The sequence below is a fragment of the Pundamilia nyererei genome, unplaced genomic scaffold, assembly GCF_000239375.1.
Source record: "Pundamilia nyererei isolate P.nyererei 1_Seehausen unplaced genomic scaffold, PunNye1.0 scaffold00636, whole genome shotgun sequence".
Taxonomy (NCBI): Eukaryota; Metazoa; Chordata; class Actinopteri; order Cichliformes; family Cichlidae; genus Pundamilia; species Pundamilia nyererei.
The window spans coordinates 1-11687 of record NW_005188037.1 but is presented as its reverse complement, the minus strand read 5'-3'; the positions used below and the strand labels follow the sequence as shown (position 1 = coordinate 11687).

Here is an 11687-nt window from a genome sequence, read left to right as displayed (position 1 = left end):
TGTCATTATGTTCAAAGCTGATGTCAGCACATTGTCCTCTTTGTCCACTATTGTTACCTCACAGCTCATGTGCTAACTGTAACTGCTACAGTCCAATGTCCATTTCTCCACAGCTGGGTCCCAACCCCAGTTCCCTGGATGGTGAGAAGCTGGGCCGGGGTCAGTCTGGTAAACTCAGCCACGGAGGTACTCTCTACCTAGTTAACCAGAGCCACCCATTCACACTGAACTACTCTCTGAGCTCCAATGGAATCACCTCCAGCACGGCACAGAGAGGGCTGAAAGCAGCAGATAAGACAAAAGGAGGGACGAGTTCAAAAGAAAAAGAGGCACAGTCCAGTCCCACACCCAAACGCAACATAAAGGATTTCTTCCCCAGCTCTCCCATGAAGGTAAACCTCTGTGATGTATTGATTCATGGATCTAGCTGTCTACAAGCATATGTATAAAGAGAAGCCAGAATGAGAGAAATTGCTGTTTTGTTCCTTGTTATTTAGTCATCTAAAAGGCAGCTGAGCCCAAAGAAAGAGCAACCTGAGGTGAAGCGCCAAAGAATAGAGGAGGAAGCTTCTGATTGGCAGATGAAAGAGGAGGAGGATGAGGAGGAGAGACTGGCTGGCGAACGGCTCAAGTACCTTCAGGAATTTGCCAAAAAGTCCCTGACAGAGGAGAGCAGCAGCAATCAGCCGTCATCGTCTTCAAAACCAAGTCTAAAGAGCAGCTGGCAGCAGTTTGGCAGCTTAATGGTTTACACAGCTGCTGGTGTCAAAGGGAGTGACAAGGTGGGGAGTGATTCATTCAGATGATCAGCAGATATGGAGTCTTTATCTACAGCAGGCAGTGTTTTATATAACGTTCAAATGAGTGAAAGACCTAAAACCTGTGCAGCATATCATGTTCAGCTCTTCTCAGAAAATTAATCAGCAACTCTTTTTGTTATTGTGTGAACTGGGATCCAAAAGGTCAAAAAAGTGGAATTCCCATCCTGTCCCCTTTGATTTGTGTCTGTCCAGTGACTGCTGGATCACCTCCAGTGTGTCACATGGATTCAAATATGCTGTGTGGGGTGAGCAGTGGGCAGAGATTTTGGTATTGAGGTCTGGGTGCAGGGAGGAGGGGAACGGGGCACTGAGCATGCTCCTGGTCTCGCTGTGTGAAAGGCCCGGCTGCCATCACCAGCGATGATCCTTCATGTGAAATTTGGGTCAGTTTGTCAGAGGAGTCGGTGCTTGCTGCCTGAACGAGTTTAAGGTTTGTTTGAACTGCAGAGCTCACGATGCGTGCAGTCGTGGGCTTACACTCCAGAGTTGCATGAGCAGATGAGCTTGACTCAGAGATGAAAAAGATGTTAAAATTCAGGTTTATGTGTTATGCACAAGGTTTTGTGAAAGATATGGCTAATTTGGTGCTTCTAACTCCAGATCGCTGGGTTTGACATTGATGGCTGCATCATCACCACCAAGTCTGGCAAAGTCTTTCCCACAGCACCAGACGACTGGAAGTACGTCTGCACTCCTCAGCTTTTCCTGTTCATCTTTCTCATTCCATTTTATTTGATTTTATTAAGAGTTACAAATAAGTGTCTGTGTTTTCTTTTTTTTTCGTAGTTTCATTTCCAGATTGTTTGTCAGACTTTCACGTTTTGTTTGTGTTCAATTACCAGAATTTTGTACCCAGAGATTCAGCCCAAGCTAGCCAGCCTGCTCAAGAAAGGTTACAAGGTGAGGAGAAGCTAATGTGATGCTAATGCTAAAGTGTACCTTTGCAAGGTTAAATTTGATTTGCTCTGGCAGCATTTGTCACTGGGTTTGTCTCTCGTCCTGCAGGTGGTCTTCTTCACCAACCAGTTGGGGATTGCTAAAGGCAAACTGAGACCAGAAGTGTTCAAGTCCAAAGTGGAGGACATCCTTGCCACTCTGAAGCTGCCTGTGCAGGTTGGTCATGCTGCATGAGCTGGTTCCCATTGTTTATAGTACTATTTATAGGTGATCTCACTGTCTGTGTTTCAGGTGTTTGTAGCAACAGGTCCTGGTATTTACAGGAAACCAGTCATGGGAATGTGGAATCACCTATGTGAGAAGGTAAATGCCAGGTAACATCCATGAAAAAGGCGCACACGCCCACTTAAGAGCCACACCTCAAATGTTATTTACACAGACACAGCCTGCACAAAGAAGCAGTTAACAGCTGTGATGAGTCATAGAAGCCGCACTCATCTTTTCTTTTTTCAAACAAAGAAGAGTAAGACAACAAAAAGTAAATGAAAAATCCTTTGATTTGATTATGAAATCATTTTAAAAAGTCATGTGATCCACAAACACAGTTTTAATGAACAGGACCATTAAAAACGATCCAATGGTGTAATGAGTGTATGTATTTTAATGTGTTTATGTGAGTGTAACATATACTTGTGTTTCAGCAAGTCCTTATTAAAAAATATATTATTATTTAGTTTGAATGTTTTTGCATGTATGTTTCCCGCTCAGGCCAATGATGACGTGACTGTTGACATGACGCAGAGTTTTTATGTTGGAGGTGAGTGATCCCAGCTTCTTTTCACAGTGAGCTGCCCATATGTAATGCAGGACTGGCTGTTATCTAGAGCCCAGCAGTGAAGAGTATAAATGCTGAAATCTGAAATAATACTGAGTAACAAGTAGGAGTGTGTGTGTGAGAGAGAGAGAGAGAGAGAGAGAGAGGCTTGAAATGCATAGAATTAAGTGCTAAAGAATCAGAATCAGAATCAGAAAGGGTTTATTGCCAGATGTTGAGCAGGTTTACAACATTAGGAAATTGCTGCGGTGCTTCAGTGCAACATACTGTCATAAAAATATAAAAATAAGAATAATAATAAGAATTAAAGTGCTAAGTGGATAGATATATACATGATATATACAAATCTAAAGTGGGACTTGTATGGCACATTTAGTGTCAGGAAGACTAGAACAGTGTTATATAAGTGCGAGTACATTTAATGTTTTATTTTTTTCTCCTGTTTGCTTATTTTTTTGTCCATTTATTCCAGCTGTTGTCACAGAGCACAAACTTGTTTTCATCATAAACAGAAGAAAATGTCGGGCTATTTTTGAACATTTATCCATTGTTAAATTGCGCGTTACCTACTAAGTTCTGCAGTTTGGAGACTAAACTAACTTCAGTCCCTCCCCCGTCTCCTTCCTAAATTAACCTACGCATTAACTCAATCACATGCAAGCTGCACAAACATGCACACACAGCGTGTGACTTACATCTGTGCTCAGATGCCGCAGGAAGACCAGAAAACTGGGCTCCAGGGAAGAAGAAAAAGGACTTCTCCTGCAGTGATCGCTTGGTAAGAGCTATGTTAGCAGCTTAGAGGAAACCCTATTTACACTCTTGATCTTTTGTGGCATGTCAAGTATTACCTGTTGTCTCTTTATGTTAACGGAGGATGTATATATTCTTATGTCATAGTTTGCTCTGAACATCGGATTGCAGTTCTACACCCCAGAGGAGTACTTTTTGGGTTGGAAGCGCGCCCCCTACAACCTGCCTGAACTTAACCCTGTGGGTACAATACAGACTGTACATATTACACTATATATGTCTTCTGCTTCAGTGTTTCGTTGACGCTTGTCTTTATTTAAATCGCTAGACTAAGCTCGACTCTGCTGCCAGGCTGTACGACCCACCGTCTGCCTCCCTCACCTCCGGTGACACTGAAGTCATTGTTGCCGTGGGATTCCCAGCATGTAAGAAAACCACAGAGTCATCGTTCTGTTCTCACCTTTGACAAACACCCTTCTGATCTCATTCTGTCTTCCTTTGATCTGCAGCGGGTAAATCCACCTTCTTCCACACCCACGTTATTCCAAAGGGCTACGTTTATGTCAACAGGGTGAGTGGCGCTTGCGGCAATATGTGCTTATCCACTTTAATTTTGTCTTTGCACCGAACTATTTTAACTATAGTGGAAAATTATCTATATGGTATATATGGACTGGTTCTTATCTGGTGCTTTTTTACTCTCCCTGAGCACTCAAAGCATTTATTCACACACATTGACACCTCTCCATTTGTTTCCGGATCAGGACACACTCGGTTCGTGGCAAAACTGCGTGTCGGCATGTGAGCGCGCTCTGAAGGAGGGCCGCAGCGTCACCGTAGACAACACAAATCCAGACCCAGAGTCTCGCAAACGGTAAAGCACCTCAGTCTGAGTGCGTGTGTGGGTGTGTGTCCTGACTTGTCATAGTCCCCCCATATCTTCAAATCCACCTGACCTGAACACTCACTGGGCTGGGGAGTCATTCAAAGATGAACACGTATCCAGTATCTACCATCACATTCAAAGTATATATCAGATATTTGCAATCAGTGTGGAGATATTCACCTTCTGTTTACACTGAAGTCTAATAGAGTCACTTATCTGCTTGGTGTTTCTGGAATCAGCTCAGTGTAATACATTGAATTATGTGACAGACTGTTTGACTCTGGTGCTGTATTTCAAGTTTGATAAGTAAAGAGAGAGAGAAGAGCCATGACAAGCACTAATTTTACCCTTACAGAAAAATGCTCTCAAAGTGATTGTTATTGTTGTGTTTCATCATTTTATTTTTGTTCCTTTGTGTGTATTTGTGTGTATTTTGTAGCTATGTGGATGTGGCCAAAGCAGCAGGTGTTCCTTGTCGCTGCTTTCACTTCTCTGCCACTCTGGAGCAGGCCAAACACAACAACAGGGTATGACTCACTCGTCCACACTGCCCCATTATACACTCGTGGGTTTTTGTGTTGTGTTTTTAAAAAAAGCATCATTATTGTCGGCAGTTCCGTGAGATGGCTCCGTCAGACAGCAAACACGCCAAGGTCAATGACATGGTTTTCCACAGCTATAAGTAAGTAACACTGGTCAGGAAGGACAGCCCTCCCTCCCTCATTCTTTAAGTTTAAGACACATTTGTTTGTTGTAGCAAAAGGCCCATGTCTACCATTTTCAGTACCGGGTTAATTCTTTATTCTAAAAGATTCTCCGTCTCTCCCTGAACAGGAAACATTTCCAGGCTCCTGCTCTCTCCGAGGGATTCTCCGAGATCCTCCAAATCCATTTTGTTCCAAGCTTCAAAGACAAGCAATCAGAAACTCTGTTCAGACAGTTTTCTGAGGGCTGACTGGACACCTTTTACTTTACTGACAAAGAAAAAACACAAATGGTACCCAGTAACATCAGCAGACGTCCACATTTATTTCAGCCCAGTGTTTTCAAGCTGCATTCAGTAAGATCTCTAGCCACAAAGTCCAACTCCAAAGTCAGAGACGTTATTAAAACGGTGTTTTAACAAAGGCTAGTTGAACATCTATATGAATGAACATAACAGTAGTTTGATGCGTCACGTAGTATGTACGTTGTGTAATTTTACTGCACAGCTTGAATATGTCAATAAAGCTTTAGAAAATCTATTTGATTGGTTGTAAGTATTTAAGTTTGGAGAGAGTTCACCTCCTCTGTGTTTGCTCTGTTGAAATCTGCAGTCTAATCCTGGATCCGCTCAGTTTATCTCAGGCAGGAACTGGATCTCCTTCCCCAGATGCTGCTTCAACCACGGCATTATCTTGAAGAGGTCAATGTGAAAGTCTCGAGCATCTGGAGGAGGCCTCCTCGTGTATCCTATTATTTTACACACATCTACGATGCCCCAAGACACCACACCAACCTGGTGATTAGAGAAGGAAACTGTCTCTTTGATCCTGATTCCCCAGCAAAGTTAGGCTCTTATAAATATCGGCAAACTGACCTGAAAGTAGCGCTTCTTTTTCTGCAGAAACAGGGACCCACCAGAATCGCCTAGAAAGAAACGCATTGAGCTGTTAGATGATTCCGATGTTGGTCAAACTGTTAGGATTACTATGCAGAAGAGACCAGACCTTGGCAGGTGATAGCATCCTGATATCCTGCAGTTCCCCCAGAGCAGAGGAATCTGTCAGGTACAAACTCATCCAAAGTCACATCCGTGTGCTCCACAAGCTTCCTTGCGTTCTCCACACAGCCAAGCCTCTGCAGACAAATGATGCACTGTAACAAATCCCTGTTAACACAGTACTGATGATAAGATGAAAGCAGCGCTCACCTGACGCCCTGTATGAATATGTGTTTCTTTGCGTTCGTTGCTTCCTGAGATCTTATGATTGAAAAAAGCAGGAGTCTGCTCGAGCGTTAGTAACTCCACTCCTGGAACATTAATTTTATTCAGAATAAATTATCATTTATTCAACGATTTATCCTCAGTTTTGTGTCACACTATAACAGACTCATCACAAATCACGTTGTGGAGAAGGTAAAGGTCACGTACTGTGGTCTGCACAGGTAGAGTTGACTTTCTTCATGGCTCGGGAGCCTGGTACGGTGCATGGCAGGCAGATGGGTCTGTTGTACGGCACACAGACAATAAGCATGACAAGAGGATTAGAAACGCACACAATGTATAACTCGTCTTACCTGGCCATCCATGACAGTGGGATGCTCCTGTTTGTCTCCACCAGAGCCACATCATAGTCATAAAACTCTGAGACGTTTCTGTGTTTGAGTGCGCTGGTGCTGTAGCTGGGGTGCATGATCACTCTCTTAAATTTGACATTTGACTGGGAGGGTGGGAGACCTGAGGACAAACAACCACAGCCTATAACACAATGATTAGCACCTGCAGTTTATTCATTAAAAGCTAAACTAGGATTAAATACTCCTGTTGTGTTCGGGTCAAATCTGACTGATTTACAAATTAAAAAACTCAAAAATATTGTGTTTTACATCTGATTGCTTCAAGGCCTTATGACATCCTCCACACTATGCACTTGAACATATAAAAGTGATGAGCACCTCTTTCGTTCAATTTTGACTGTTTTTATCAACTTTGTTACATCTGTGGTGCTCCCGGTCGAAAGGAAATGAATGAGAATCCACCCCCACAGTGTAAAATGATATTGACGTCCTGATCTACACATTTAAGAATTTTCCACAGTAACCACTGACCATATTCTATGTCCAGCTGCCGTGGGACACTGCCCGTGCTTTCTCTGGCAAAGCAATGAGCAGCCGTCAGCACCCAGTTCTGGCTTACAATGGATCCAAAGCAGGACTTGTCCTTTCCCCATTCAGGCTACAGGGAAGGAAAATGTCAGTATGTAAAAATCCACTCGATAATATTGAACACAAAGAATTCCTTATTGAAATAAAGTTCTTACTGATTTCAGAGTCACGTGCCAGGGGGTGGTGTAAGCTCTCTTCCCGCCGTCCTGCTCATCCTTGGAGATGTCTTCCTGAGCCACCCCACACATGGTCACACTCTCGTCACCTGATTTATAGATTAAACAAATGAATGTTTCCACTTCAGTTTTTCACTTTTGTTTTTTTCAACAAACATGAAATGTGAAAGATAAATCACTAATGTTGTTTCATTTGGCTGTTTTGTGTTAGAGTGGAGGGTTTGACTTCCACTTACTAATGATACTGTTGAACACTTCTCCCAGTTTGTCATAATCTTTGAGGATGAACACGTGAGTCTCACCACGTTTTTTTGAGGCCAAAAAATTCAACTCCTCTTTATTCACCTTCTCCTTGACGCCAAACACATAGACGTCTGAAAGTGCACATGGAAGCATAAATGCAGATAAGTGCGCCAACTCCAGCTCAGCCTTTTTAATATGTTATTTCCATCACAATACCTAGCATTTTCTCATTTGTATGGTCTGGGTCTGGGTTACTATAACCCAGCAAATGCCGGATCTTTGTGAGGACAATCTTAGCCGATTTCCCTGTGTTGGAGTAACCTGTGGGTAGATAAACATTAAGACAGAATAAATGTTAACTTTTATTTTCTGATGATATTTTTACAGCACTTTTAAAACCAGCATTACAAAGTGCTTTTCCAGAAACACTTTGTGTTACAATGTGATATATATAGTTCGCCTTGTAATCGGAAGGTTGCCGGTTCGAGCCCCGGCTTGGACAGTCTCAGTCGTTGTGTCCTTGGGCAAGACACTTCACCCGTTGCCTACTGGTGGTGGTGGTCAGAGGGCCTGGTGGCGCCAGTGTCCGGCAGCCTCGCCTCTGTCAGTGCGCCCCAGGGTGGCTGTGGCTACAATGTAGCTTGCCATCACCTGTGTGTGAACGTGTGTGTTAATGGGTGGATGACTGGATGTGTAAAGCGCTTTGGGGTCCTTAGGGACTAGTAAAGCGCTATATAAATACAGGCCATTTACCATTTATATATATATATATATAAAGATGGTCCCAAATCCTTTGTAACGTCACTCAATGTATTCAGACTTTCATTCTATTCAGACTATATCATCTTACATATTCAGACTTAGTGTAATATATACAGCATTAAAACAGTGTCTCCGAGTGTTGTCACCATCTGTTGCTATGATGATGATGTTCTGGGTCTCATTAAATTGATTGTTGTTGCGCTTAAAGATGCTCATCCTCTCTTCGACGCGCTTTAGAGCACCGTGGATGTTGGTGCCTGTCTTGCGCCCGTGGCCTGTAAGTGAACAAACAAAGAGGAATAAATCACTATGGAAATAAATGCATCACAGTTGTGATGCTATGCAGACTGACTCAGATCAAAAGACGTGGTTTTCCAATAAAGGCAGAACAAGCAGAGTCATACTCGTGTAGTTAAAATCCATGATGCTCCAGATGACGTCGTCAATGTTACCACTTTCTTCGTCTATGATGTCGACGATGTCTTTGGCCTCGGTGGCAAAGGACAACACGTGGAAATTCAACTTTACATCGTAACTGTCCAGCTGGAGAAAAAATGAAGAACATGAGTGGGTTTCTTACTCGCTGAAAGAGGAAGACACATAAACTAGGATCATAAGTGCATCAAGGATTTCACTGTTGGGTCTCAGGTCGTCACGCTGAGCTGTTTCAATGCTGACCTTTCTGATCAGAGCAATGGTGGCATCCCTGGATTTCTCAAACTCCTCCCTTTCGATGCTTCCTGATGTGTCCAGTAAGATGTAGATGTGCATACGGCTGACTTCAGCCACGCGGAAGGTTCGGCCAAAGGAAATGCTTTCCTCTTAAACACACAAAGTGGATTTTTCTTTTTTTTTGGCTTTTTGTTACTGATTATGTGTATTCCAATTATATCAACATGTGCTTAACATTTCATGGTAACCACCTTTCTTTTTGTCGTCAGGTGACAGTACATCCATTAGTCCTGCAAGTGATCCCGTCATGGCTGCAGCCACAGCACTGGGGGAGTCAAAGGTATTTGGACCTGTGACAAAGCAACACATTGTTAATTTGCTGTCATGATGCTCAATTTTCTTTTCTTTTTTTTGTTATTAAAGAATTAATGTCCTGTGAAATTAGAGACAGAAAACTGTAAATTTTAAGCACCATGGCAACGTGGTTTTGATCCGCTCCATTCCCGGTGCTCCAGACAGAACCTTTCAGCCGACCCGAGCAGATCCAGACCGGTCTGACACCGGTAAGTCAACTTTTCACCCCTGAAGAACCGGCCTCCTGACCTCAGGGCACCGGGTGGGATCCCCGGGTCGTCACAGTCATCAGCTGAATTTGCAAACAGATGCAAAAAATATAAAATAGTGATTTCTGGGAATTTCAGCATCTTTGAAAAGGCTTTTCATGTTTTCGCTATTACAGTGACTAAAGAATTAGGTTTTATTATAAAAAAAAGCAACTATGTAGCATGTTGAAATTATGCAAATGGTCTTTTTGAGACATCAGAATATTTGCACGTCACAATGAAATAATATTATCATTGCAGTGTAAACTGCAGCATAAGCAAGTGTGATAAACTGGAAGAAGACCCGTGCAAACGTAAGTGGAGTTCCTTAAAATTATATGATTCATACAGAAAGATTTGCTTTTTAATTTCTTCTTTTCTCACCATGGTTGTTACAGATGGGAGTTTCTCCCGTCCACTCCCCAGAGAGAGTGCAGTTTCTCTCAGCTGAGCCATACAGGGTGAAGCCTTCCTGGCAGGAGAAGCTCTGTGTCGCCCCAACAGCAAACCACTGGTCCCTGGGCCAGAAGTCACCATGATCCAGCTGCAGCTGAGCCGGACACAGCACGTCTGGGTGAGAGAAAGATGTATGTGCACACCAGAATGGGACCGCTTTCATGTGTGTATGATACCGAAGGCATCATCATCATCAACATTACCTTTGCATGTGGCCCTAGATGCAAGCCTCCCACTGGCTAGTCTCATGGGCGACCACTCCCCATGTTCTTCACATGTCCTGTAGCTAACTGGGGACGGGTATTTCTCTGGACCGCAGTGATAGGTCAGCACGCTGCCCACCAGCCCTCCCTGGCGAGGAAACAAACAGTTGTTTAAATAAATAGATTAGGTAACATGAGGTTTTCCAAGTAAAGCCATGTCCCTGTTGCATCACTTGGATTTTATTTTATTTTTTTGTTTTTTTATCATAACCAGAAAATCAACTTTCTAATTCTGTTGTCAGCAACGTTAAAACTGCACTAAAACTATAAGAACTAAAACTGAATATTTACACTATTTAAAATGCTGTACATTTGCATTTTACTTAAACCTCTCCCCCAGGTGCACATATTACTTTTGTTACCTTGGAGTAGGTGACATGTCCACCTTTGATGCTCTCTGTGACCGAGCAGTTCACGGGCTCTTCATCATCGTACGTTTCATATACATAGTCGTAGTCGGTCTTTTGCAGGGACCCTAGAGCGCACGCAGTAAAACTGTGGGTAACAAACATGCAGCTCTGCACGCACACATGTGGCACCAGTCCACACACATCTGACACAATCAAATGCACTTAAAAGTGAAATGCTCACCTCTATGGACCAACACGAGGAGGAGGATCCATAGTATAGACCTGGGGTGCATGGCTGGTCTCTGTAGCAACTTCTTTTTTACCTTTAAGTAACAGAAGCCGCAACAAGAGTGTTTCTATTGACATGCAGTCAGTTCCTTTATTTGATGACTGATTACCCATTAACACAGAGGACCTAACGGGAAGAGGAGGCATTGAGCAATTTAGGACAGAGGACAAATAAAGTCACTCACTTTTAGTTTTGATCTCTTTCTCTTTCTTCAGGATTATCTGAGGTCTTGTTCTATTCAGTGACACATTTGAAATACTTAGTGAACACAACCCAGACACCAAACCGGTCACTGTGTCAGAGAATTTAAACTGTTAAAAAAATAAATGACTTGTTGGCTTATAATCTGTCAAACAAATATGTCAAACATGTCTCTCATGAACGATATTGAGTCATTTTGACCAGAAAGAGCATTCCTATCACAAGATAGAAGCTGCAATCAGCTTTTTGGAAAAAAATATTTTCAAAACAGATCTGACCAAGAGGGCAGAAGGGATTAGAACGAATGTAACATAACAATTCTATAAAAACACTTTAAGGAACCAAAAAGGACTGGATTCATTATAATGTATGTAAAACAATGCAGAGTCATAAAGATACTTTCAAAACAGGTCATTTTATATACAGTATAAGATGCAAATATGAAACCAAAAATTCACCTGAATAAATGTCCTACTTTGAGTTTGTCTCCACCTGCTGGGCGGTGGCGTGTTTAGGGTGGAGGATGTAGTTGCAGCTGTCCTGCAGGTGGAGGTGGTGCAGGACAAGCAGAGCAGCAGATTTGTGAGTGTTTTGGACTTGAATTAAAAAGACT

General features: G+C 42.7%; 2 protein-coding genes across 2 annotated transcripts in view; one reads left to right on the top strand and one right to left on the bottom strand.

The window, feature by feature from the left end:
* pnkp (polynucleotide kinase 3'-phosphatase) overlaps positions 1 to 5436 on the top strand; it is an 8506-nt gene extending 3070 nt beyond the window's left edge. The window contains exons 3-17 of the mRNA XM_005754744.2: positions 100 to 392; positions 498 to 782; positions 1422 to 1501; positions 1664 to 1721; positions 1827 to 1934; positions 2010 to 2081; positions 2487 to 2535; positions 3261 to 3331; positions 3454 to 3546; positions 3635 to 3731; positions 3816 to 3877; positions 4071 to 4180; positions 4632 to 4719; positions 4807 to 4874; positions 5027 to 5436. Coding sequence (XP_005754801.1) covers positions 100 to 392; positions 498 to 782; positions 1422 to 1501; positions 1664 to 1721; positions 1827 to 1934; positions 2010 to 2081; positions 2487 to 2535; positions 3261 to 3331; positions 3454 to 3546; positions 3635 to 3731; positions 3816 to 3877; positions 4071 to 4180; positions 4632 to 4719; positions 4807 to 4874; positions 5027 to 5147 — 1655 coding nt within the window. The 3' untranslated portion in view covers positions 5148 to 5436. The remainder of the gene's footprint in view (positions 1 to 99; positions 393 to 497; positions 783 to 1421; positions 1502 to 1663; positions 1722 to 1826; positions 1935 to 2009; positions 2082 to 2486; positions 2536 to 3260; positions 3332 to 3453; positions 3547 to 3634; positions 3732 to 3815; positions 3878 to 4070; positions 4181 to 4631; positions 4720 to 4806; positions 4875 to 5026) is intronic.
* Positions 5437 to 5500: 64 nt separating this feature from the next.
* On the bottom strand, positions 5501 to 10943 carry LOC102213554 (complement C2). The gene is made up of 19 exons (XM_005754745.2): positions 10826 to 10943; positions 10597 to 10709; positions 10175 to 10322; positions 9900 to 10085; positions 9386 to 9559; positions 9165 to 9263; positions 8920 to 9062; positions 8646 to 8784; positions 8388 to 8516; positions 7696 to 7800; positions 7473 to 7610; positions 7216 to 7325; positions 7004 to 7130; positions 6473 to 6632; positions 6327 to 6400; positions 6105 to 6205; positions 5902 to 6031; positions 5772 to 5821; positions 5501 to 5690 (listed from the first exon to the last, which is right to left on the bottom strand). Exons 1-19 carry the CDS (start codon positions 10875 to 10877, stop codon positions 5526 to 5528), a joined length of 2343 nt encoding a protein of 780 aa, XP_005754802.1. The 5' UTR covers positions 10878 to 10943; the 3' UTR covers positions 5501 to 5525.
* Between the last annotated feature and the right edge of the window lie 744 nt (positions 10944 to 11687).